General features: G+C 42.8%; 1 protein-coding gene across 1 annotated transcript in view; it reads left to right on the plus strand.

Moving 5' to 3' along the window:
* The window catches only part of dnah9 (dynein, axonemal, heavy chain 9), a gene marked incomplete at both ends in the record, with an annotated part of 143,014 nt that overhangs the window by 12,513 nt on the left and 102,635 nt on the right, over positions 1-27,866 (plus strand). Inside the window, 20 exons of the mRNA XM_083904660.1 lie at positions 2,618-2,859; positions 2,967-3,102; positions 4,976-5,172; positions 5,257-5,519; positions 5,606-5,767; positions 6,460-6,682; positions 6,912-7,078; positions 7,709-7,852; positions 7,952-8,111; positions 9,571-9,726; positions 10,507-10,639; positions 10,731-11,008; positions 11,269-11,399; positions 12,130-12,256; positions 12,665-12,817; positions 13,308-13,433; positions 14,548-14,787; positions 15,828-15,988; positions 20,764-20,920; positions 22,674-22,778. Of these exons, the coding sequence (XP_083760786.1) occupies positions 2,618-2,859; positions 2,967-3,102; positions 4,976-5,172; positions 5,257-5,519; positions 5,606-5,767; positions 6,460-6,682; positions 6,912-7,078; positions 7,709-7,852; positions 7,952-8,111; positions 9,571-9,726; positions 10,507-10,639; positions 10,731-11,008; positions 11,269-11,399; positions 12,130-12,256; positions 12,665-12,817; positions 13,308-13,433; positions 14,548-14,787; positions 15,828-15,988; positions 20,764-20,920; positions 22,674-22,778 (3,461 nt within the window). The remainder of the gene's footprint in view (positions 1-2,617; positions 2,860-2,966; positions 3,103-4,975; positions 5,173-5,256; positions 5,520-5,605; positions 5,768-6,459; positions 6,683-6,911; positions 7,079-7,708; positions 7,853-7,951; positions 8,112-9,570; positions 9,727-10,506; positions 10,640-10,730; positions 11,009-11,268; positions 11,400-12,129; positions 12,257-12,664; positions 12,818-13,307; positions 13,434-14,547; positions 14,788-15,827; positions 15,989-20,763; positions 20,921-22,673; positions 22,779-27,866) is intronic.

The raw sequence follows: 27,866 nt of genomic DNA on the forward strand, positions 1-27,866 counted from the left end.
ACAATCTAAAGCTAGATGTTTCCCCTACTTATGCTAAACTGGACTAAACCAGATTGTTAATATAAGTAAACATAAGTTTCAGGCTAACTCTTGCACTCTTGTTTATGTTATTCATGTTAAGCTAGGCTAGCAGTATTGGGACACATATTTTATACATTAATGGCGAATACTCTCTGTTTTGCTACATGTTGGAGCATAGCTAGCTATTGCTATTTTGCAAGCTAAGGTGGCTTAGTTCAGAGCAAGATCTTTTTTGCTAACATAGATGAATGTAGGTGTATTATTTGACTACTGTATATAGTCATGCTAGCTGTTTCCTCCTGCAAGTCGTAACATGAATATTAATTATTTTCTGTGTGATGAACACAGTATTTGCAGGCCAGATGTAGCTAACAAGTGCTAATTTGTGAGCAAAGAAAACTATTTCAGAGCTAACATCAGTAGCAAGTCGATCTATGTATCGTGAACAGAATTAGGCTAGTTTGTTTACTTCAGATTGTGCAAAGCTAGGCTAATCATTTCATTAGAAACAGATACAACCTTGATAGTTTTTGTTACTGTTGGGAATTAAATGTAAATTCTTTTTGTTCTCATGTCGAATGCTAACAGTTAAACTGAATTATTTATCCCGGAGATTTTCTATTCCTTTTTTTCGGTCATTGATATTGAGAAATTAATGTTATTTTTACCCAAGAACAAAACACCAGACTTCCTCTGTAAACTCCTTCTGTTATACAGTCGACTACAGGCTGACAAACAGCTTTACAAATTGTTTAGGCATTTATATATCTATAATTGATATAAAATTCATTGATTATTCTTCCTCCCTGACGTTTCCCCCTCATGTCATCTCTAGGGTAGAGCAGCTCTCTGAGAAATGTAACATGAACACAGAGGCTTTGCATTAAAATTAAGAAAACGTGTAATATAAGAAGAGTACGTAGATGTGTTCAATCATTGATAAGGTCAGAGTGACGCAGCTCTCTGGCCGTCGCGTTGCTCGTGTCTTTCGACCTCGGGGTTCTCTGATGATCTGGGGAGCAGAAATGAGAAGAAGCGCGTACGGTAAAAGCCGACGTTGTCGACGGTCCGTGGGGAAAACACAGTCCCTCTGCAGAACATGCATACATCTGCTCGCTTTCATCTTCATGTTACATGGAGTGTGTGAATCTGTGTGTTTTGTTTTGTGCATATGTGGCTTGTGTGGATTTCTTCTTTTGGTGCAAGTTCCCCAGAGTATGAATGTTTTATTTATTTGGCCTTACAATGGATAACACATCTGAAAATGTGTAAGAAAACAGTCTTTATTCAATTCTTTGGATTGTAACGTATGCTTGTATCCATGTAGCAACCAAAAAAAGGAAGGAGAACATTTGTTCATTTGTATTCCAATGTTTCATATTGAATACACCAACTTCTATAGAATGCTGAATTTACATTTTATTTTTTTTGTAGTTTTCTAAGTACTACATTTTGATCGTTTCACGATCTAAATCGTTCTTCTGTGATTTCATTTTTGCGTTTAAATTTAGATGTAATATTTTGATTTATATTAACCAGTTAGCATTTGGCGTTAGCATTTCTTTTTGCATTTAACATTTAAAACATCTATATTTTAATTTAACATTTAGATCGTTCAGATTTAACCTTTTTTGCCTTTTACATTTTACCTTTGTACTTGGATTCAGATTTAACATTTGGATTCACAATTAGCATTCATAATTGGATTCATTTAGTGCTGATTTTGCTGTTAGATTTAGTATTTAAAACATCTATATTTTCATTTAACATCTAGATTTAGAATCAACAATTATGTTTACATTTGACCTTTTTTTGGACCATAACATTTTTATTTAACTTTAGCGGTTTGTTTTTGATGTAGCATTTAGCTATAGCATTTAGCTTTCTAGCGTTCATATTCAGATTTAAGATGTAGAGCTTTCAAATACACAGCTGAACTTTAGAAATGAGACTGAACTTTTAAGATTTGGACTCAACATTACCGATTTCCTTTTTACCTTTTAGAGCTAGATTCAAATTTAGCATTTAAAACATTTACATTCAACATGTAGATTCAGCTTTTAGATTTCCGTCTTAAATCGTGGGAAAATTAGCTGCATGTGAAACAACTGGGCTAAACGCTTTAAAAGCAGTGGCAATAAAAAGTGTAAATCAATATTAACATCCGGCACCCCCGTACGCAGCTCACACCTGATGCTGAGCTGAGTCTGTATTTTGTATTTTGGGAGTGTTCATGTGCTGCCCATATAAATCTGCTACAACAGTTTCCCACTGACGTCCTCTCTTTATTGCAGGGGTGGGGAAGCTTTTTCTATCAAGGGCCCTTTAAAATTTTATAACATCCTTCTGCGGTCCACAATAAATTAAATCCCTATTATTATATTTTATTTGGTGCTTGTTTATTTCTGAGTCCATGTTGTTGGGTGTGTAGTGTTGCAAGAAATATCTCCCACTGTTCAAGTTCAGTTACCTGCCCTCACCCACTCCCCCCATTATTCCATTTACGTTACAATGTTTCTTAATATGTGGTGAAGGCAGAAAATTGCATATTTTCCACCATTTCTACCTCTCAGTGACACCTTCTTCTCTGCTGCAGATATTTGGCAGTACATCCAGGAGGTCCGAGACTCTGTGTGTGACCTGGAGAGTCAACTCCAGAGGACCAAGGACAACGTGGAGGAGATCCAGAGCTCCTTGAGGTCCTGGGTGAACCCCGTGTACGACAGGAAGGAGGACAAGAAAGACGCTCTGCTCAGTCTGGAGGACAGGGCCGAGCGGGTGAACAGGTTTAACGGCCTGATTCGCTCCTCGGGGGAAAAGATCCACTTCTTGCTGAAGGTATTTCTTAAAAGACGTTTCTCATGTAAAAAACGTTTTTTACATTAATTTTTAAACGTAGCAGAAGTGGTTTTCCCCTTTCAGTGTCACTCCTTGTCATTTCTTAGAGCAATCTGCAGGTGTTTGGAGCTGAGCCGTCCTCTGAGGAGTGGAAGGCCTACGTGGAGTACGTCGATGACATGGTCCTGGACGGATTCTTCAACAGCATCGAGTGCTCGCTCAGGTTCTTCCTGGAAAACACAGGTAGGATGAACGAAAAATAGTTCCACTGAACTTCAGTAACTGGACTTTAGACACTCTTGGATAAACGTCCACAGTAGAGGTGAATTATCTCCAACAACACTCAAGCCAGTCAATGTAGGAAACTGGACTTGCTTAAGAGGAGTTTTAAGACAATTCTCTCATCAAATGATTCCTGAAGAGAATGAAGAGGCTGAAATGTCTTCAACAAAACTCAGATAGATGTCTGTACTTTTCACCCCTCATGGGTGAATCATTCCATAGAATCTGCCATTACTTATTAACCTGCGACAGCTATGTCGCTCCTGGAATTTTGGGGAATTTGGTGCCGGAAAGTGCTTGAAAAGCCCTTTAATCAACCAAGGTGTGGGAATCCTGAGAGTGTGTGAAGGTTCTCCGTCATTTTCAGAGGTTTGCTGTACGCAACTGGGCTTGCTTGAGCGGAGTTTGAAGATGTTTTAACTCTCATTCTTCGATTCTGAAGAGGCTTCCTTCATGAGAGTTTTTACGTCTTCAACAAAACTCAAGTTAGTCTTGTTACCTGTATTTACACTCTTCAAGATATACGACCTGGAAACGGCTCGGAGTGGCCAATTGGGAGAAATTGGGTGCACTTGGAATACTGAAAACCAGGCCTAATTTTAAATCAAACTTATTCAAATATAGTTGAGGGAAATTTGTTCAATTTCTTCTAGTAAACCCTCCTAAAAATAATTGGTTTTGTACCGTGCTGTTGGACAAAAAAACAGCCTGTCGTATTTGTAGCGCTGCAGCTACGTTGGTTGTGTTCCTGCTCAAAGGCAGACATTTTGTTGCCAACCGTTAATATAATTGTAGATCATTCAGTAATGGTGACCACAGTGACTCCACCATCAAGTGAAAACATGGGACTTCCAGCCAGCGCTGACTTTGACAGCTTCTTAGCAAACACGTCCTCGGGGCTTTGGATGTCACCTGGGTGTCCCACCACTGCATTGGCAGTGGACGTCAAATGCTTGTGAACGTTTTTGCTGGCACCGGTTCTGTGAACTGGGACGTGTTTCAAGATGCCGTGGAGTGTTGCCAGGTTGTTGCTGTAGCCAATTCCTCCTCTCACTGTACACGTTCACCTCTACTTCATCCTTCTCTCCGTCCGTCTCCTTGCGTGGGTTCAAAAAAAGTCTTTAATATTTGGGCAGATTTCTGACAGGGAACCGACCCTGAAATATTTTTTACTCTGTAAACTCAGTGAGGATAAATGTGTCTGTCTTTGTCTGCTTCATCTTTGTTTTTTATCGACTTTTAAAAAAATGAAATGAGAGACATTTCACTCGAGAGAAATTTAAAGCTTTTTTTCCTAATTAAGAATTGATTAAATGACAGCTCTCTGGGCATTGACTAAACCCCTAAAAACAAATAGTTTGTCCTCAATATTAAGAAAAATTACAAGTTTATTCCGTGGAAAGATGGATAGAATTTAGAATCCATTGAAGTAATTTCCCCCGAGTATTAATTAGGTATTTCTGAGCACATTGACCGCACCTCTAGCCCCACCCACTTCTCCTCTTCTAGATGATGACACACAAAGTAAAAATGTGTTTGCACCAATGTCACATCAAGCTAATATTTAGTAGCATGTAGCTTACCCGTGGTACCTTCAGGGACGTGGTACATGACCATGGCAGAACCAAAATAGAGAGACGATGCAAACAGAAAGGCCCTTGGTCGAACTGTTATCCAAACTGGTGACCTTCTTGCTGTGAGGCAATAATGCAAGCCACTGCACCACCCAGGTCTATAGGGAAATGCCGTGCAACAAAGCCTGGTTGTTTGATTTAGTTCATTGTCAGCTTTACTTACTCATCTGTTTCCAAATTCTTCCTTCGTTTGGATCCAGATGATAAAGCTGGTATGGCCCCTCTTTTCGAGGCTCATTTGGGTCTGACGGTTCCCGACATGGTTTTCACTCCCTCCATGGATTTTGGGGCTGGAGGCGGTTTCTTCGAGCTGGTGGAAACACTCATCGATGATGTGTTCAGAATCTCCTCGCTGGTGCCACGTCTGGCCCAGCACAACCTGCTTCCTCACTACCAGGTACTGTTGCTGCTCTCCGATATCTTCACCTAACGTCACGTCCATCAACCTGTGTTCCAATCCTTGTCAACCCTTTGTCCTCAGGCTGACATGGAGGACATGGCCGATCTGGCAGACATGCGCACTCTCCTCATGGAACGTGTCCAGGGCGTCATGGCAACATGCTGCGAGTCCCGCAACTCTCTGGAGCGCTACAGCTACCTGTACGTGGACGACAGGAAAGAGTTCATGCATCAGTTCCTCCTTTATGGCCATGTTCTCACCGGCCAGGAGATGGAGGCTTACGCAGACGGTGGAGTTCCAGAGACTCCGCCAACATTGAACAACTTTAAGGAGCAGATAGACACGTGGGTATTGGTCACATTTGGATGAGTGTTTGCTCTTAAATTTTAAATTTTACCCTGACTGAAAACCGTTTGTCGTTGTCCTGTAGGTACGAGAAGCTCTACGAGGAAGTCCAGGGTCTGAAGCCGGTGCACGTGTTCCACAGTTGGATGAGGGTGGATGGCCGTGGCGTGAAGATCGCGTTGCTCAGCGTCATCAAAAAGTGGAGCTTCATGTTCAAACGGCACCTTATTAACCACGTCACCAACAGGTGGAGCAATATTTATTTTATTTACGCAACATTTACGTGACTTTTCACACTTTAAACCGGGCTTAATTAGTCAGCATCATCCATGCTGAAAAATTTGATATTTGCATAGTGCCCCGAACCTGTGTTATCTGAGGACTCCATACCACCCCCGGAGGTGAAAAACAAGCTAAAATTAAGTTGCACTGAATTTTATGAAACTTGGCTGGAGCATGTTCGAGCACAGGACGAACAAAAAAGTCGATTGGGACTATGTCCTCAACTCAACAGGAAGTCGGCCATTTTGAATTTTGGCATCCATTTACGGCAATTTCGACATGTACATAAACGAACAAACTCGTGTGAGCGCATTTATCGTACAAGACGTACTGTGCTAGACGCAGCAAAGGCAAAATATTCTTCAAAAGGGTTTGCGGAATTCAAAAGGGCGACCATCAGAATTTTGGCTAATTTCAAGCAATCGCCACCAAACAGGAAGTGCCTGATAACTTCACCATAGATTGATCTATTGCTGCAAAAATTCATACGTGACACAAGAGGCTGACCCTGAACACTACAATATTGTTATTATTATTATTACTACGTGGCTTTGTGGTCTTTTGATGCAATCCCCGACTTGCATGGGCAGTGCTTACATTCACCACAAGAGGGACTCTCATTCAGAAGTGCTAAACAGAGTTGTTGTTTATCTCCAGTCTGTCCGATCTGGAAAAGTTCATCAGAGTGACGGAGGCTGGCCTGGGCCAGCGAGTGGAGGAGGGCGACTACGGCGGCCTGGTAGGGGTCATGGGTCACCTGATGGCCTTGAAGGAACGACACGTCGGCACAGACGCCATGTTTGAGCCCCTGCAGCAAACCATCGGCCTGCTGAAGGTGTACGAGCAGGAGCTGCCTGACGTGGTCCACAAACAGTTAGAGGTAAAGACAGCCACTTCAATTCATTTTTCTACCAGCGTGTTTTTATTTACTCTGTTTTTTCACCTGAGACAAAATCAATTTCTCCTCCATTTTCTCTCTGTCTTCCATCTGTGTTCCACCCTCTTCCTCCTGGTGATTCATCATCTGCCGCTCCGACTTCCCTCGTTTCCCTCCTCCTCCTCCTCCTCGTCCTTGTCCCATTCTTTCTAATCTTCCCGACCATCTGTAGGAATTGCCAGAAAAGTGGAACAATGTGAAGAAACAGGCGGTGTTAGTCAAACAGCAGGTGGCGCCACTGCAGGCCAACGAGGTGGCGGGCCTGCGTCGCAAATGTGCTTCCTTTGACGTGGAGCAGCACACTTTCAGGGAGCACTTCCGCATCAATGGGCCCTTCAGGTAAAAGATTGAAAACTAATTCGATGAATCTGTCAATTATTAACTGATTAGCTGTATGTAAACACCAACTCTTCTTCTTCTTCTTCTGGTTTTATTTAATAGTAACAAAGACGGTTAGATTAAATGTAGTGGAGTAAAAGTTTTGACAGATACAGATGATAAGTGGTGCTGATTAAATCAAACGTCCCAGTGTCAGTGAAGGCACCACACTAAATTCAGTCTCTGTGTCTAAAGCTCAGCGAGAGCCATTTGAAAAGATGAAAAATGTCACCTTGCTTCACCTTCTCTCTTAATAAGAGCGCGGTGTTATCTGGATGCCCCCCCCACCCCACCACGACAAGGCTAATTGAATCGTGACATAACGATAATTAATTCATAAGTGTAGAGAGACAGAAAGAGATGCTTCGTTATAATGTCCTAATTGTCAGTTTGGTTACGTGTGTAATTGGTCTCTTAATAACCTGGTGATTATTTCCACATTAATGTCACGTAAGTCATTGTTAATTGTCACGGTCTGTGGTGACGCTGCTGCAACCGACCAGCTCTGGCTCTTTTTTTTATCACCTTTTTTATACCAGGTTTGAGTTACTGTGTGTGTGTGTGTGTGTGTGTGTGTGTGTGTGTGTGCAGGTTTGACAGCAGCAACCCCTACCAGATGTTGGACGCGTTCCACTGGCAGATCCAGGAGCGGGAGGCGGTGATGGCCTCCCTGGTGGAGTCTGCCAGTCTGTTCGAGGTCACGGTCTCCGAGTTCAAACAGCTCCGACAATGCAGGTAGAGAAAAGAGAGCGAAATCTGGAGCCATTGAGTCGTTCGAGCAGTGCAGAATAATTCACTTTCATTCACCTCACTTTTGTTTTTTTGTCACCCGAGGCGAGAGGTGGGTCTCCTGAAGGAGCTGTGGGACATGAACGTCGTGGTGGAGTCGAGCATGGCCGCGTGGAGGAAGACTCCCTGGAGACAGATCCAGGTGGAGGACATGGAGCTGGAGTGCAAACGCTTCTCCAAGGATATTAGAGGCCTGGATAAAGAGGTGAGGGGGCGAGGACGACCAACTGGGTCTAACAGGCTGAAACTGTTCAACAGGGTCCTGCGTGTCACATTAAGGGGTTCTTTAAGAGCGGAAATGGAACATACTTACCATCAGTGTTTGTTTATTGGTGTTAAATGACAGTCATTTTGTAAATAGAAGAGAGTCTGTGTTGTTAAATCTGACCTGAAAATTCATTTAAATTATTCCTTAAGAGGTTTGCAAATATTTTCAACTGATCCTTGTTCAGGGCGATGCCGACTATTATGATGGTAAATTTCAAGTCATTCCGAGATACTTTTGTTTTTGAGAAGAAAGTCAGCTCATTGTCAAAGTGCATCAGGGCAAATGGATAATTTCAAGAATTTCAAAAATTCATGAAAATTATTCCTTAAGAGGTTTGCAAATATTTTCAACTGATCCTTGTTCAGGGCGATGCCGACTATTATGATGGTAAATTTCAAGTCATTCCGAGATACTTTTGTTTTTGAGAAGAAAGTCAGTTCATTGTTAAAGTGCATCAGGGCAAATGGATCATTTCGAGAATTTCAAAAATTCATGAAAATTAGTCCTTTTGAGATATGCAAATATTTTTAACGGATCCTTGTTCAGGGCGATGCCGACTATTATGATGGTAAATTCCAAGTCATTCCGAGATACTTTTGTTTTTTTTCTGATGAGCCGCTGCCTGCCTGGTGCAGCATGATTAATCAGTGAAAATTAAAATTTCTCCAAAAAATTTGAAAATCAAGGATGCACACCATCGGGTCATGCTCAACCCATATCCAAAGTCTTAGGGCAATCTAACGGTCAGCGAGATATGCCTGTCACAGACAGACACACCGACACAACTTGCTTTATGGATGGATGTCAACAAAATTTGGTACACACGTTCTTTAGGTTGGGACAGTCCAAAAAGTCGATTATGACTTTCCCCGTGAAGCCTACAGGAAGGCCACCATCTTGGATTGAACGCTAACTCAGAAGAGATTTTGCTGTTTTTGCACCATTTGAACAAACTTGTTATTACTACTATTTGATTTTTTATTATTTGTTTAGTTTTCTACACACTCTTGTCAAAACTTCTCAGCTCCACTGCGATCACACATACCTGGTATATTATACATTAGAACCGTATTTCTGAATTTCCTCCAAGCACCGCCAGAGGAAGCTCTCGTACCACCGGCGGTACACGTACCTCAGTTTGAGAACCACGTGCTTAAAGCAAATGAAGGGTCAGGGGTGAACACACAGTTAATTGGAAGAGTTTTGCTTCATTTTAAAAACCCTCTTGGTTTGGTTTGTCTTTCCTTTCTGCTAATAATCAGCCTGGAGCCAGGCTTCTGTGTAACCACATGAAACTCTAAGCTTAATTAATTTCCCTCTTTTTTTTTCTTAGAGGAATAATTAAAGATAAATTACAGTCTCACACTTAAAAAAAAAAAAAAAAACGTTGTTGCAGGTGAGAGCGTGGGACGCCTACACGGGTTTGGACAGCAGAGTAAAGAACCTCCTGGTGTCGCTGCGGGCTGTGGCAGAACTCCAGAACCCGGCCATACGAGAGCGACACTGGTACCAGCTCATGACTGCCACGGGAGTCCGCTGCACCATGGACCAGGTTTTTAATATTTGTTATAGCTGTGATTATAGCTGGAGGTGAACAGTCTGAACTAAGCTCTTTTCATTTTTAATACATCCACCGAACCTTATTAAACCAGCTGTTAATTTTCAAGAATTAATGTTATTTTAATATCTTATATTTAGAATTATTCATGGATTTGACAAGGTTGCGAAATGTTGTTACTTTCAATGTGATGTTTATGATGGGTTTAAAGGTAAAGTTTAGGTTTTTTTAAGTAATTGTATGAGATATTGAGACAAAATCAATACTGACACCTTAAACTCACCTTAAACATTATGTTAGCTTTAGTCTATGTTATCTTGAGAAAAAGTTCTCTCACTTTATCTCACTGTTAAACAGACTTTTCCCTGCTCCCGCTCTCCTGCACCAAATCCCATAGAGAAAATCAGCGATTTAAGCTCATGAGGTCACAGGAGCTGCTGCTCTTCTGCTGCCTCATTTAGTTGGTTATTGTCACTAAGTTGAATCTGAATAAAGCTTTTTAAGACACTGAGGTTGCATAATTTACACGTTTAAGGTTTTTATTGGATGCAGCTGTGCATCAACAACTCCTGTGTGCTGTGACGTAAAATCGCAAATTTTCTCTATGGGCTTTGGTGCAGGGACAGGGAAGCGGTTTACAAACCTCAGTTTCCCTTTGGAAACAATGTCTAACAACGAGATAAAGAGGCGTATTTGTTGGATATTGTATATAATTTGATATTATTGTGTTTTTTATACATGTATAATATAATGAGTGGGTGGTTGTGTGAGCAGGAGACGACGCTGGCCGACCTGCTGCAGCTCAACCTGCACTGCTTTGAAGACGAGGTGCGAGGGATTGTGGATAAAGCCGTGAAAGAGATGGCGATGGAGAAAGTTCTGTCCGAGCTCAACTCCACGTGGTCAGGTACAGAACCAGCAGGGGGATTCTATCCAACCATATGTTCCAGAATGTACTTTTTTTCCACCCCATCTGTCCACTCACCTTCCCCGTGCAGGTATGCAGTTCCAGTACGAGCCTCACCACCGCACCCAGGTGCCTCTGCTGCGTAGCGACGAGGAGCTGGTGGAGACGCTGGAGGACAACCAGGTGCAGCTGCAGAACCTCATGTCGTCCAAGTACATCGCGCACTTCCTGGACGAGGTCTCATCGTGGCAGGGCAAGCTGTCCGTGGCCGACTCCGTCATCTCCATCTGGTTCGAGGTGCAGCGGACGTGGATGCACCTGGAGAGCATCTTCATCGGCTCCGAGGACATTCGCTCACAGCTGCCCGAGGTTAAACACACACAGGGTTAATTATGGCTCTGGGTTTCAGGTGCATGCAGGCCGTCACCTGCACCCTCACCGTACGAGCATGTCTGTTAATTAAGAACACATTAATTGGCGTGTAGTTTCAGTTTAGTAGCTGGGATCGCGGGCGCTTTTTTAATTGCTCCCAGGACGGTGCAGCTCTGTGCTTAACCCAGATGTTTGCTATTAAACCTCTGCCGTTATTATCTCTTGTGGGAAACCTTGTGAATCCTCCTCCTCTGCAGGACTCCAGGCGCTTCGAGGGGATTGATGAGGATTTCAAAGAGCTGGCGAACGCCGCGCATCAGACGCCCAACGTCGTGGAGGCCACCAATAAACCGGGACTGTTTGCTAAACTGGAGGACATGCAGGGCAGGTGAGACCACTGTTCTTCTTTTCTACTTTATGTCTGTTGTCAGGGGATCGGTACAGAGAGAAAAAGGTCTTTTCTGTCTCTCACAACCGACCAACTGAAGCTTGACAGGCTTCAAACTTAGGAGATGCCTTATTAAGAGCATCAGTGTTGTTTGAAGAAGAAATACAAGATGATCAAGTAAGATAAATATCAAGTATTTATCGTATATCCTCAAACATAACTATGTACTTTCAAGTCTGATTTGAAAATATCATTAAAATAAAGGCATACGAACAATTTACAGGAATAATTTTTACGCTGCGTTTGCGTGAAAGTAACATTTCAAATATCGTACGTGAACCCCGTCGTGCTATGATTTCAGTGGCCAGATCCAGTGTCGCTATATTTTGTGACTTTTCAGACCTCCACCCCCATGACTCCCGACTTTGTGAGGAAGAAAGTGTTCATCTAGTGTGAGGAATATGAGTTTTGTTTCCAGTTTCACTGTTAATTGTAAATTTTCCATCTGATCGATCAGTTTACAGCTCAAATTAGCCAAAACAATATCATCCAAAGGTGCCGTCTAACACTGATTATATGCAATGCATAGTAATGACGTTACATACGTGTTTGTCGACATCTTTAGCCACTTTCTGTTGAAAGTAGTCAACACCACAGCCCTCCACTACTCTACTATCTACTCTGACACGATGATAAATGCAGGTCACTGAGTGCGAGTGTTCCTCCACAGGTTGTCTCTCTGTGAAAAGGCTCTGGCAGAATATCTGGACACCAAGCGCTTGGCCTTCCCCAGGTTCTACTTCATCTCCTCGGCCGATCTGCTCGACATCCTCTCTAACGGGACCAACCCGCACCAGGTGACTCCACAGGAAAAAGTGCCTTAATTGGATCATATTCGGTGTGTTCATGCAGCACTTTCTCACTTTCTTTTGTAAAACTGCAGCATTTTCTCCACCTGCCGTTCCCCCGGTGGCCACACAGGGGCAATGTGGCTCACCGTTTGGGCCGCCTGCTCCCACCTCCGTCCCCCCGAAACACTGTCTCATGCATTTCCAAGCTTGTAGAAATAAATCATTGTTAAGCACAAGTTGCCAGGAAATCGCTCTAAGAGGAAGTTAGCAGGCGTGCAGCAGAACATGGGTCTTGCCCTTAACAACTCCCAAAAACACTAATGAAATGTTATTTATTTGTGCGGCGGCAAAGAAAATAGCAGTCAGACCTGCGAGCTGAGTGCAAATGATGTCTCTGTGTGTGTGTTCATTCAGGTCCAGAAGCATCTGTCTAAACTGTTTGACAACATGGCAAAGATGCAATTCGAAGCAGACGCAGAGGGGAACCCTTCCAAAATGGGACTGGGAATGTACAGCAAAGAGGACGAGTACGTCGCCTTCGATCAGCCGTGTGACTGCTCTGGACAGGTACAAACCTCCTCCTCCTGCTGTGTCTTTGTCTTCATTAGACGTCATGGCGGCAAAGATAAAGGTGAAGAAATTCACTTACCTGCTCTTTTTCCTGGTGTGTAATGGAAAGACACAGAGAGGCAAACACGCACCGTAATAATCATACGCCACAATAAAAAGGAGACAAATGAAATTGAGTCTGTCAGTGTCCCCTGGGGGGTTCCTCCACATCAAAGCCCATAAATCCATTAATTTTTCATTACATCCCATAGTATTAGCCCCGACTCCTCATCCACTCTAATGCTTATTAATGACCTCATTAGGGTCCATTGATAAGAGAGTCCACTGCTGGTGGTGACGTGTGACACACAAAGCAATATTCTCCACATTTTTATTCATAGTTTCTGTTCCCTGTGTGTGTGTGTGTGTGTGTGTGTGTGTGTGTGTGTGTGTGTGTGTGTGTGTGTGTGTGTGTGTGTGTGTGTGTCTGTGTGTGTGTGTGTGTAAGGTGGAGGTGTGGCTGAACCGCGTCCTCGACGCCATGCGATCCACGGTTCGCCACGAGATGACAGAGGCGGTGATGGCGTACGACGACAAACCCAGAGAGCAGTGGCTGTTCGACTATCCGGCTCAGGTAAAAAAAACGCCTTCACAGGTGTAATGCTCTTTCCTGATTGTGTCTGTGATACTGAGAAACTATTTAAATCTGGAATTGTTCAAAAGTTTATGACAGAAAAGCCCTGAACAGAACACACATGCTCCCCTGAAAGTGTACTCAGAGACAATGAAGTGGAGCTCAGTCTGAAATATCGTCCGTTTTACGGTGGGTGTAGTGGTTTGCGCTCTTACTTTTTGCAGCAAGAAAGACCTGGGTTCACGACCCGGTCAGAACAAGGGTCTTTCTGCATGGAGTTCTCCAGTTTCCACATGCAATATCAAACTCAAAATGACCTGAAGATCCAGTGAACTTCTAGTCTGGTCAGGAGTGAAAAAAGTCCAACAATTCGGGGGGGAAAATGAATGGTTCAGTGATTAGAAATTGAGATTAAACTCTTGATAATCCATCATGATGTTTAGGATGACATTGCACACTATTTCAAAGCAAAAGTGCCATAAAAACTATTTATGAAGCAAAATGAAACAAAAAAACACGCGTAGATGTAGACAATTGTAATTAAAACACTACACAAGCTTATATGTTGAGTTTAATCATTTCAAACTCAGTGTAGGACCTGGATGTAACAGATTTTCATTTTCTGTACAATGACTTTCCTGAAATAAATAACCCTAATAACAGTAAAAACATACCGATACGTGTGTTTATACGCTCATTACAGTTCCATTTCCCAACGTTTGTCAACGTCTCCACGAAAATAAACCCTAATGCAGTCATTGGAATACTGTTACATGAGGTTTGATATATAATGCTATGTATACGTCTGTGTTAAAATGAAACAAAAACAATATTCTTTTGGTACAAAAGCAGACTCAAGGTCTGGAGTCTACTGTATAATAAAGCCTTTTCACGGCTCTTCTCGTGAAGCTTATCTCTGTGAAAGCACGGTGATAAAAATAAGGTGACGTCAACATTTTAATTTCCTCTCATGGGGCGATCTTGACAGCTGGACATGGAGAGAGAAAAGGCGGGACAAATATAGGAAGTGGACTTTTGGGTGAAAATTCCCCTCTGGACACGTCAACGACCAGAAGAGACACCTAAAAACCCCATCACCTCTCTTTGGCTTCAGGTGGCGCTGACGTGCACACAGATCTGGTGGACGTTTGATGTGGGCATGGCCTTCGCTCACCTGGAGGAGGGCTACGACAACGCCATGAAGGACTACTACAAGAAGCAGGTGACCCAGCTCAACACGCTCATCTCCATGCTGGTGGGCCAGCTCACCCCGGGCGACAGGCAGAAGGTCATGACCATCTGCACCATTGACGTTCACGCCAGAGACGTGGTGGCCAAGATGATCGAGCAGAAGGTGAGGAGGAGGTGGAGGCAGGAGACGTGAGAACATGCCGTATATTTAGGCCTGTGTCTGCTGTTGGTGGTTTAAAAATCTGCTTCTTTCGAAATGGGAAACCCCCGTCATCACCAACAGACTGATGTCATCAAAAAAAGACCAACAAATAGCTGCTTTTATATAATTTATGGGGTGCCATAGTAGTTATTATGTGGTATATAATGGACAAAAATGGAGATATGTCAAAAAATCAGTGTACACTAGTGGATTAGATTGTGGTACGTACAATAATCTGCAAATAATGACAGTAAAGTTACTTTTTTTGGATTCTTTTACTCTGGGAAACTGTTCAACACTCCATTTTAAGAGCAAAAACCTTAAATCTTTCTTATTTGAATGACTGGCTAGAAGCTAGCTCCTTCCCTAACCCAGTACTTCATCAAAAATCAGGATACCCTTCGAGTGATATTGTTTGGGGTAAGTGGTATAATTGGTTTTAGCCAAATATAGATAAAGTAAATTCTCAAAACATGAGTAGACGTGAATTCCATGAAGGTTGCTACACAAAACGTGAACATTCTGCGACGTTTAATCCCAAAATAATGCGGAATCCGTGTCATTCAGTGGCTCGATTGCGCGAAAACCAGTTTATCTTCGAGATTCTTCTAATGTTTTCAGATTTTTCAGCTTCTTAAATGAGAACATGTTCTTCTTTCGTTGCTAATTTTGACAAATAAATCATTAAAACCCGAAAACAGTGGTTTATGGACGAAACGAGACGGAGGTTTTGGAAACGCTAATCCACGTTTTTTGGCCATTTTCTGCACCAAACACATACTCTACATTCTCGTGTTCTGTACACACTGTGACTGCTGCTGAATATTTTTAAGGGATCTCACTCTTGTCAGTAATGACTCGAGATATTTCAGCAATGTATCTCATTACCCTAATTAGTGTGCGGAGTGGAGAAGCAGGGATTATTTAGAGCTTCATATCAACCTTTCACGCCCTCACTTCAACTCATTTTTTGAAAAATGTATTCCTATTTTTCCCTAAAGGTGGACAACTCTCAGGCCTTTGTGTGGCTGTCTCAGCTGCGCCACCGCTGGGACGAGAAGGAGAAGCATTGTTTCGCCAACATTTGCGACGCCCAGTTCACCTACTCCTACGAATACCTGGGCAACACGCCGCGATTAGTCATCACTCCTCTGACGGACAGGTACGACGATTACACAATGACCTCCAGGTCTTCTTTAACACAGTCTGGCAGCCATTTTGTTAGACCTCGGTCCCCATTTTGAGGCAAATACATCAAATTTAATGAGGATTGAGGTGATATTTCAGTCCATTTGAAGCTTTTACGATCTTCTGACACATAATCGGTGCTCACTGATCTGTGTGTGCCCAGGATAAGACAGAAGGGACACAAAGAAAAACAGATTTAAGGTACTTAACAAAAGGCCTCAGGTCATAAAATATGTCAGCTTAAGTTAATGACATGTTTAGAATATATTTGACAGCCTTTTCTGGCTGAAAACTAATCTTTTTAACTACTCACACCAAGGTCCATAGAGAAAACTAACGTTTCTAGCTTGCAGAGACATAGGAGCTGCTGGTCCACTGATGTCTTTTTTGATGAGTTTGTCGCTCAGGTTAATCTGAAAAAGGGGATTTCAAACGTGAATCAACAACTCCTGTGTGCCATGGTGTAAAATTGCAGATTTTCTCTATGGGATTTGGTGCAGGTGAGTACGAGGCTTATGAAGTGACACAAACCTCCTGTTTCCTGTTGGAAATGTTTGTCTAATGAGGAGCGAAAGTGGCAAATATATTCTTACAGTATGTTGGAGTTAAGCTGACATGGATTTTTTGTGCTGCGTCTTTTGTTAAGTAGCTTGTTTTTTCCCCCCTTGTGTCCCTTGCAAGCAGCCGTATTTTAAAGTTAGCCAGAATATCCTTGACATCTGGGGAATTTGCATAAAGATAACTCAACATTCATCCAAAACGGGTGTCTGTATTCCCCTAAAAAGATCGTTTTGAGTGGAGCCAAACCTTGACGAGCTCGACTCGGGTTGTTTTCCAACAGGTTGGGTTTTTTTTTTCTTCACACGTGTCTTCTCTGCCGTGTTCCTGATGATAAAGTTTTAATGACAGAGATGAATACCTGCCTTTGAAAAACTGCTGCGTTTGACTGTGCGCGCTTCTCCACACTGACCCGTTCTCCCTTTGAAGCCTGAACAAAGCACAAACAATAAGCTTTGATGGCCGGATCAGCGGCCGTGCAGCGAGACTCCACCATATGGTACATGCCCACTCCGCGGCCTGCTACCACTCTCACAGTTTGCCACTTGGCTTTCATTTCAACAATGGACTGAGGACTGCGGGGCCGAGTGTCAAATCCTTTAATCCACGACTTGAGAAAAACGGATAAAAACATCCTTGATATTTTTGACAGATTGGGTGAAAGAAAAGAAAAAAGGCATCTCGTCACTGTCACAAGTGAAGACCTGTTATCAGCAAACAACACCGTGTCTGAACGTGAAAAACATGTTTTTAACTCCATCGCTGCAGATGTTGGAGTGTGTCTTTGAGGAGTTTAAAGGATTCCAATTCCGATTCTGCCCTTGACAGCCGGTCAAGATCACTGTCTGTCTGACTCCTGTCACATATACTATCATTAAAGGTTGAGTTTGTTTTCAGCAAACATTTAATATAGTATTGGCATGTATGATACCAGTAAATGATTTTAACTAGGAAACATGGTTTAGCAGCAAATCTTTTCATGTTTATTAGTATATCCTTATCTGCAGTTGCTATCTGTAAAGAGTTTTAGCCTCTTTACATCAAATCACAGAAACGTTGAGCTCAATCTATTTATCTTTCCAGCTTTTCCTGTATAGCTAGCTATCTAGTTTTCTAGCTATATATAACTATCTTTATATACATCTAGGTATCTTTCTATATATCTAGCTAGCTACCTTGATATTTAGCGTTCTATCTCTTTCTATATATCTAGCTGGTTATATAGTTTTCTAGCTCCCCTCACTAGCTATTTTTTCTATACATCTAGGTCTCATTCTATATATATAGGTAACTAGCTAGCTAGCTTGGTATCTCGCTTACTAGCTCTTTCGTAGTTTTTTAGTTACCCAACTAGCTATCCTTCTATACGTCTAGATTTCTTTCTAAATATCCAGCTAGTTGTCCTTCTGTCTATCTATCCATCTAGCTACCCTGCTACTTAGCTTTCTAGGTATTTCTACATGCATATCTATGTAGCTAGCTGTCTCTAGTTAGCCTAGGAGTTGCAGACTCTCAACTTGCAGAAGTTGTTTATGTGTTTTCTGGAGAAATCCAAACATTAAGCGCGTTGCATTAACTCAACTACTATGAGTTTGGAGGCTTTTCCCAAGTAAACAATGACAGAGAACATAAAGACGAGGTGTATTCCACACTGTGTCTAAAAACTTGTTTTCTTTTTCCCTCTTCGGGGTTCACTTGTGATTCCTGAGAAAGTAAACAAACCTGACTCAGACAAGTTACCAAGGTCAGAATATGAAGTCTGACAGCAGCGCTACAAGGTGTTTAAAGGCACACAGAAATTCACTATGAATGTATAATAATAACAAGCCCGTAATATATATGTATATATGTACGTGCTTGTTTACCATAAAAAGTCTGCAGCCAGTGCTGCGTGTTCACCTTCTGCAGCAGTTATAATTAGGCTAAAGGAATCACTTGTGCTAATCTATAACAGCAGGAGTGTTATCGGCACAATGTTAGCATTCGCTCAATACTTTACTGCAGGAACTCGGGGAGCTGCACCATTATGCAAAACGGCAGGAATATTTTACCCTGCCAACACACACACACATACACACACAGGGAGAGAGAGAGAGAGAGAGAGAGAGAGAGAGAGAGAGAGAGAGAGAGAAGAATAGAAGGAGAATGAGTCAGAGCGACAGACTGATGTATCGCTATTTCCTTTTGAAAACACTGTAATAAAACACATCGCCTTGTCACACCCGCACGCCGCAGCTTCGCTCTCACTCTGCCTCCGTCTTCCCTCCTCTGTCTGCGTCCGTTATCCCGCCCGAGACGTCCTCATCCAACCTCCCGCACGACTGATTGTGAGACATTTTTGGCCATATTTCAGCGGACGGTCATAAAGCCTGTTGTTGGCACGGCTGTACCCGGATGATACACCGTTTACAGATGGGATCGTTCCATTCCATACATCATCTATTAACCAGAAGCTCATTAAAATCATTGCTGTATTGATATTCAAGGCAAAGCCTAGTGTTTATTTCCCCCCCGATCAATAACGTCCTGATTGTCTCCAATCAGTTCACGTCGGCGCCGCTGCCGCCGCTTGTTTCTTTATCGATGCTCGGCGACACGGCGGACTGTTTGTTAGCGGTGACAGCTTCTGCAGTCGGTGGTGTCACTAATCAGCCCGCGTGATAATCAAAGCGGGAGCGAGATTATATTATCATATAATGAGGTTATGTATGATGTGACACTGCTTAGAAGAAGACTCTTGTTGACTTGTTTTCCCTGTGTCTGTGCTCCTCGTTACGCTGCGGCAGAAATTAAATCTTCTTCTGTTGTTCATGTATTAAAAGTCAATTTGGTGAATTTGAGACGGGGGTAACTTGACGTAGAAAGTTTTCAGATACGTTAAATGACTACATACACTTAGCGGCCACTTTATTAGGTACAGAGGTGTGGTAATCTGCTGCTGTTTCACGCATCTTCTCAATACTTTGGTTGAAACTTGATATTTTTCTCTTTTTCTGACCGTTCTCGGTCAACATTGGCGATATCTCAGCCATACCTGAAATGCAAAGTCACTTAAATCCTCATTCTACATTGAGCTGTCATGAGATTGACTTATTATGCCGTGTTTCCATCATGGTTTGGTTTTGGTTCATTGTGGTACAGTTTGGAACAGTAAAGCCCTGCGTTTGGAATGGTCAGGGCCTGCGTTTGCGTGGGCTGTGCCCGATAGCCGCGCCAGCCAGATACGTAGTGTGAAGTCGTACCAGTGCGATGACAACGAATGACATCGAACGCGACACAACAGACAAGACAAGCTCCTTTTGTGGCAGGTTTGTCAAGCGTTTGCCTCGACTTCCCTGATATATTTACACCGATCGCAAGAGAGTGACATTTTTCCCGTCGTCCAATCAGCTGACTGTTATAGGAAGAGCCGCTCTAGCTCCACCCTGACCGTGCCATACCATTTTACTCTGGTATATCAAAGAAAGGGTGCCAAAAATGGAATGGAAATGGTATACCGTACTGTACTAAACTGAGCCGCTCCACTTGGTGGAAACAAAGCTTGAGATATATTCATTAAAAAGTAATTGAAGAGGGGTATCATGGCCAGTGAGTGCACACCGCTTATTAGCGACTTGCACCGATGAGCTCCTTCATCTGAAAGTCCTTGGACGCCAAAAATAGATCTCAATCGCTCCTCGAAAACTACAACGATCATGTTCTGCATACGTCATGCACATCATTGCTCCGATTGCTCGTAGATCTAAACAATTCACACTTTTCAAGCCCTTTCCATACTCCTATGACTAGGCTAGTCAATGGCCTTGCTTTTTGGAAGGCCGCCATCTTGTGCCACCATGTTTCTACGGCAGCCTGAACAGACAAACTAGATATAGTACTGCATGTGTTTCAGTTGCCAGTTCAAATTTGACGAACGGTCCTTCTGGCCCCGCCTTTCATCTTGTGTCAGCTGACCTAGCATTTAGCTCCAGGAGGAAAAAAATACGGGCAGAAAATCAGGTGAAAGTTTGCACTTCAAACTTCTTTTTATTGTCTGCAGTATCACCTATATTATGCTGTTTATCACTTATTCCGACACCTTTTAAATGGACCTTTTTTAAAAGATTTTGTGTAGCATACATACAGGTCTCCTTGTCCTGATCTTTATTCTTTATTCTTCTTCTTCTGATTGTTGTTGTTTGTGTTTTGCAGATGCTACATCACGCTGACGCAGTCGCTCCACCTGACCATGAGCGGCGCCCCCGCGGGGCCCGCCGGCACAGGCAAGACGGAGACCACCAAAGACCTGGGCCGAGCCCTCGGCATCATGGTCTACGTCTTCAACTGCTCCGAGCAGATGGACTACAAGGTGAGAGGGCTAATGTGCTGCCGCAGCAGCAGGCCCACCCCGTCACATTATGCACCTTTTCTTTTCATCTACCATCAGCGATACGGTCCGCGTTTGTCATTAAAGTTGTCGCCGCGACCTTTTTGCGTCCTTCTCTTCTCATCTCTTGCCTTTTCATCTTCCCTCTGCCTGTGATTAGTTCTCCTCTGATTGTTATTTCGCTCCCTCTTCTCTGTCTCCGTCTTTGCTTTATTATTTTGTACGCTCACACTTTTCAGTCTGTAGAGCAGTCGAGGGAGACATAAACACAATCTTGTGATGCAGCTTGCTCCTGCTTCCCCTCTCTGACAGTGGGGGGTGGGGGGTGGGGGGGGGCATCATTACGGTATAGAGGTGTACAGCACCCCAGGCTATACAACACTGCAGGAAGGTGTCAGAAAGAGAGGTGCTAATATACTCCAGGAGGAACACGGGCTGCACACAAACACAGACACATATGAGCCGGATCAATCCTCCAGTCGGCCCCGGTTTGCGTCAGCGAGGGTTTCCTTGGCGCCGTAATTGGAAAGAAAAGTTAGCTGCCGGCATCATCGCGGTCCGGCTGCTCTCTGAGAGCCTCTTCACCTGCTCTCAAGTGCAGAGAGGGGGAAGCTTGAGATGTGGGTGGTGGACAATTTTGGCCCTTTTTTCTCGCCACCAGTGTCTTGTTTTTGTTGTTTTTTTTGGTGTCATCCAGTTATCGCTCGCCTACTCTCGGCTCCGCCGCAGCGCCGCTGCACAGAGTGTTTTCTTATGAAATTTTGTTTCATAATTGGTGATACATCTCTGTCTGGCAGCCTGAGACGGCCGACCCCTTGTGGTGACTGCTTCACAGCCACATGTGAGGACACGACGATTGATGTTGTGGCAAAAACAAACAAACACACCGACAGACCTGTTTTTGAAGCCTCGGGATTTGGGATTTGTGCTCTGGCTCCTGGTGGTGTCATATGTGACAAAATATGATGTCTATATTTGGTTATATATATTTATTTAAAAAAAGGTCAAATTTTGGATGACATAGTATAGTATGTTTTTGTCAAATTTTGGACAAAAAGTTGTCAAATTTTGGACAACATAGTATAGTATGACTTGTTTTGTAAAATTCCGGACCAAAAACATTTTTCTCAAAAAAATTGTCAAATTTTGGATGACATACTATAGTATGACGTTTTTGTCAAATTTTGGACAAAAAAAAGGTTGTAAAATTTTGGAGGACATACAATAGTATGACTTGTTTTGTAAAATTGTGGACCAAAAACATTTTTTTCAAATTTAAAAAAAAAAAAAATTTGGACCAAATTTTTTCCCCAAAAAAACATACTACAGTATGACGTTTTTGTCAAATTTTAGACTAAAATGTTTTTTTTTTTTTTTTTTTTTAATAGTCAAATTTTGGACGACATGCTATAGTATGACTTTTTTATTTAAATTCTGGACCAAAAACCCGCCGTTATCGGAACTCAAATGTTTGAACAAATTTGTTCAGGGACCCCAAATAATTCCCCTGTGACCCCGTCTGTGTACCCCCGACCCAGTGCTTGGGAACCACTGGTCGATATCAACCGTTTGATTGTTCTGTGTGCATCTACGCTGTCTTACATCCTTGTTTATAGAGGGTTTTTGTTTGTTTGTTTGTTTGTTTTTTTTTTGTCCTGCCAACTGCAAAACAAATTCAGAGACTTCCTGTCCCGCTGTGTCCACCTGAACATCTGTGTCTGTCTTTGTCCACCAGTCCTGCGGGAACATCTACAAAGGCCTGGCTCAGACGGGGGCCTGGGGCTGCTTCGACGAGTTTAACAGGATCTCAGTGGAGGTGCTGTCGGTCGTGGCTGTGCAGGTAAGAACTAATCTGGTTCCACCACCTCAGGCTTTTGGACCGCTGTGTCTGTGTTTCTGTTCCAATTGTGTCTGTGAGCTTTTTTGTCTGTTTTAATATCAAGTGTGTGGTGAAGATGAGCCTCGGCGGAAGGAAAATAGCCTCTCCATCACAGACTGCGAGGCGTAAATTGCTTCCCCGTGAAAAAAAGACTAATTCACCAGAGCCGTTTTCACCTTTTGCTCCGCAGAGATTTCTCATAATTGGGAGCTTTTTCCTCTGATCTGATCTGAGAGTCGAGGACGGGGAGGAAACTTCCTCCTCGACTCGACTGCGGTGTCGGTCATGACACTCTTCACACGCTGCAGCACTTACAGCGACAGGAAAACATCAAACTCTCACAGGATGTGCTGCGATCGTTTGGGCGAATGATTCCTAGCTGTGTTTCCGAACACCTAAAAATACGCATAGTGTCTGTATTTTACGACACAGAGACTAACTGATCTGTACACTGCAGACAGACACCTGCTGAGTGTGCACTTTCTGAAAGGCCCCGCCCACACTGGAAAAGGAAAACTGTAATAAATGAACCTCATTTGTACCACATAATTAAGCTTGTACAGCACTTTGTGGCAACAGGGGTTGTTTTTTTAAGTGTGTAAAACACTTGACCACACGTAGGGCAACATAAGGCTCTGGGGCCCAGATCTGGCCCGCAAGCCAGTTTAATTGGGCCCACCACGTCCTCACGGTTGTTACCTCAATTCGACATCAACATTTCAGTTTCGCACCTTCACATTAATAGCATTTAACTGTGTAAAAACAGCCAGGCTTAGGCTAAGTAGATCGCTTTCATGATTATTATTTCTTTGAATCCTTTTTTATTTGTCGGTTGCTTCGTTTTCTAGGGGGAAAAAACTATTTTTTTTAGGTTTCTTTGCAGCGTAAGCGCTTGTTACCAATACTTTCTGTGCTGATTTTTATTTATGTTTTATTACTGCCCGTGCCTGCAATATGTTTTGGCTAATTCCAACACAGATTACCTCTCTGTATGGAGCTAGATATGGAGCTAAAATCCTCGTTGAGATGCACACGTCATTTTTAGTAAATATGTCCTAGTACCGATTTAGCCGTTGTAAATAAGCCAGTAGGAGGCGCCCTTTTTGCATCATGAACATCTAACATAACGTTATCGCTGCCTTGATCTTATAGCCGGTACCTGGCTAAGGCTGGCGTGTAGTTTCCTGACCTCCTGATTCTGAGCCGCCGGGTCAGAGGCCCTGATCTTGCAAGGCCGATTTTCTGCTAACAGACACTAGGGGGCAGTGTAGACAGCCCCCAATCTCCCGACAACAAGACATTTTATGTTAGGGTTAAAATCCTGCATAGGTCTGCTTTAACGTGTGAGAAACGGCATCTGTGGGAGACGAAGAAGTCCAGTTTTTGATTCTCATTTCGCTTAAAGGTAATCGTGGCATCATCGAACAATAATAACAAAATATGACGCCTAACGCAGCTTTTTTTTTTTTTTTAGCGTGAGGGGTTTTATAATTCATCTGTGTTTCCACGAAGGTGAAATCATTACCTCTGCATGAACTGCATATCTCATTCTGACAGTGTCGTCACCTCTGTTCTCCTCTGCTGGCTTCTCTTCGTGCACGGTGACAGATAAAGTTAGCTTCGTATTCTACACACACACACTCACACAGTGACCTACAGTCGCTGGCCCTTTGATGATGGGCCTCTTTGGAGAAATCAGCCATATTCTTTGTGTTTCAGCTGAGGCTAGCTCTTCTGCTATCTGCCGTTCAGTTATCCAGGATCAAACAAATCCTCTCGCTGTGCTTCCATAAGTCTCTCGGGGTGTTTTTTTTTCTCGAGTCCTGCTGTTGTCATGAATGAGCAAAAAAAACAAAAACCTGTGCAGAGTGGAGAAGAAGGCTGATTATGAGCGCGATGTTAACGGAGATAAAAGTTCCTCAAACCATCGTTAGTCATCTCTGCAACAATTACCAGTCGTGTTTCCTGTCTTCTCTACTGTAGGAAATCTGAGGTACTTAAGAGGGGCGGAGGGCGCGGGGGGATTTTCAAGTGCCAGAAGAATGAATAGTCGTTGCGTGGTATAATGAATAATAAATCACGCCGCCTAATGCATGGAGAAGTAGACCTTGAGAACAGAGCGGCATCAAACTCCCCGCTGTGACAGCTGGCAGCTCGCTCCACTGACCGGGCTGCTTCAGTGGACACACACACACACTCACACTCACACACACCTAATCCATCCTCCTAAAGTGGGAGCAGCTAGCGTAGCATGATGACATACTGCCGGGTTGGTTCTGATAATGCAGGTAGTGGAAACTGGTACTACGTGAAATAAAGCAAACAGACGAACGTCACACGTAACAACATGGAGATAAAGTAGGGAAGTTCTGCCCCACACACACACACATACACACACACAGGCTAGCTAACAGCTATTCCATGTAGGACTCTGCCTTGACTCCCATTGATTTGAACAGCATACCCAAGTATGTATCCTTATCCATAACCTAATCAATGTTTCACCTTAACCTAATCACAATTAAAATCTTAGCTCTTAGCTCAGGTTCTGCCTCATTAGGACCAGATTTTGGTCTCCAATGAGGACTACTGACGAGGACAGTGTTGAAAACGGATTAAAACGGCGTTGAACCGTATCTGTGAGCTCAATGGACTTTGGTGCAAGAGACTTAGCAAAGAGCTAGCGGGAGAGTTAGCGACACTAACATCTATTTGCCGTTGAACACAGCTGGTAACAAAATAAGCAAGACTCTTTGTATTCGGTAAATTCAAATAATACATTTTCTCCGACCAATTCCTCATGCTTCTTGTTGCTATGCTAGAAGAATCTCTGAACCCCAATTTTCAACACATTTTGAAATAATTTTCTTGCTGGAATGTGAACAAATTTTTCAAACACATTTTCCACACTGGAACTCGAGCAACTGAAGTGAATGAAATGAATGACATGAATTGGAGAACACCTTTTTAGAGGAACAAGCCAAAGGCTTTCGTGTTCTTCCTTGATTAAGGGAGGAAGGATTAAGGAACAGGGAAAGAATACGTATGAGAACGAGGGGGCAAATTCTGCGTTGAAGATCTTCCATCTGTGATTTCGGACTTTGAAATGTGAACTTTAAAACGAGGAGGTCAACATTGTACCTCCACTTGTGTACAGCCTGCTGGAAGTTACTGAAAGAAGAAGAAGGAAAAAGTACAAAATGCATTCATGGAACCTTGTAAATTTAACCGATTTCAGGAAAAACAAACAAAAAAGAGAAATACACCAGAGCCAAAACCTTGCTGCTGCCACCTTTTTGGAATAATTTGATAAAACTTTATTCACTTTATTGTCAGTATTGTGACGTGCAGTGATTCTCAGCTCCTTGTTTGTTACGCTGTACGTTCAAAGAGACGATGAGGACATGAGACATGTCTCACACCAGCGTCTGCTCCTGAACTTATTTAAAAACATGTTGTTGTTGATTTTTACTCTCCTTCATGGTTTTCCTTGTGGAGCAGCAGTGGTCGACGTGCTGTCATTTCTCATGAAAAACTTGTATTCCTTTTTTATTCTGTGTTTGTTTTCTCCGCAGCTGTTTATTTGTTGGTTTCTTTTGCTTCTTCCTCCTCCTTCTCCTCCTCCTCTTCCTCTCCCTGTTGTGTCGGCATGACTGAGTGATCTGTAGCCGAGTGCTCACCCATGAAGAGATGTTCCTCCTCTTTCCAGCTGTCGACTCGCCACACTCTTTTCACCACACGCATGTGAAATTCATAAAGCTTTTCCCCTTTTTCAGGCCACGATTCAGACTTTTAGGGTCACACACACGCATAAATAAAGTCTCTTTTCTAAAACCTCATTCGGTCATAATTTACGCAAACACAGCCTCTGCAGTTTATCCATCCAGTAAACCCTGAATCATGCCGCTCAAACTGCGTCCCTGGAATAAAAAAATAAAAAAAATGTCCATGCTGCATAACAATTTGACAGGCGGTTACAGAGAGAGACTCGGGTGTTTGCTGAAAGATGTTAATGGTATGCTGATGAACTCAGTGGGACTTGTCTGCTCAAATAAAGGTTGCACAAAATAAATAATTAAAAGCAGCTGAAAATCACTTCCTCGAGAGTGGAGTGGAGACCACAACGGAGTCGAAAATTATCGTAAATATGCTGCATAGCAAGATGACCGACTGTTAGGGGTTAATCATATGCTAACAACTTTCACAAATGTTTTTTTTGGGGATTCTTATTAAAAAAATCATGCTAATACAGAGCTTCAGTTTCCTTAAAACACAATTATAGTGCGATTTAGTGCGTAATTTCCGAGTTATTGGGAGTTAATTTGGATTCGAGGCTACCTCACAAATCCTGACATTTACGACAGCTGCCACAAAATACTGTTATTTGGTATAGCAAGGTAGCTAAGTTGCAAGCAAATCTGGTCCATTTGATGACCACAAAACATTATTTGGCACATTAACATGCTATAGCACGCTGAAACCACAGACACCAGTAACTTTATTAAATGAATTAAAAAATAAAAACAACGGAAGTGCTAAAAAACAAAACTAGCTTAAACCCCCCGACATCTACGACAGCTGCCACAAAACGCTCTGTATTTTTTGCTCTTAATTACACTTCTGTCTTATTTACCTCATTTTAAGTCAGCCGGACACATCAGTGCGTAAGTTTTTTTACCTGTTGATATGTTGCCACCACATAGAGCGCCTGTTAGCGACTGATTGCTAACGATAGCTAGCCCTTGATTTGTTCATTCCGACTTCTCAACCCACGAACGTGGTCAACTCATAGGCGACGTCTCTCTCTCAAGTTCCGACTTTTCATGTAAAACGGAGCGCAAGGTTATTTGGTATAGCTATATTAGCTAAGTAGCGAGCTAATTTGGTCCATTTGATGACCACAAAACGTGTTATTTCGCACGCTAACATGCGGTAGCACGTTGAAACATGTCCACAGACACTGATTAAAAATAAGAACAACGTACGTGCTAAAAAACAAAACAAAAAAACGAGCTTAACTTTCAAACTATTCATGCTTGAAGCAACTTG

Source organism: Microchirus variegatus (genome assembly GCF_963457635.1).
Source record: "Microchirus variegatus genome assembly, chromosome: 18".
NCBI classification, from domain to species: domain Eukaryota; kingdom Metazoa; phylum Chordata; class Actinopteri; order Pleuronectiformes; family Soleidae; genus Microchirus; species Microchirus variegatus.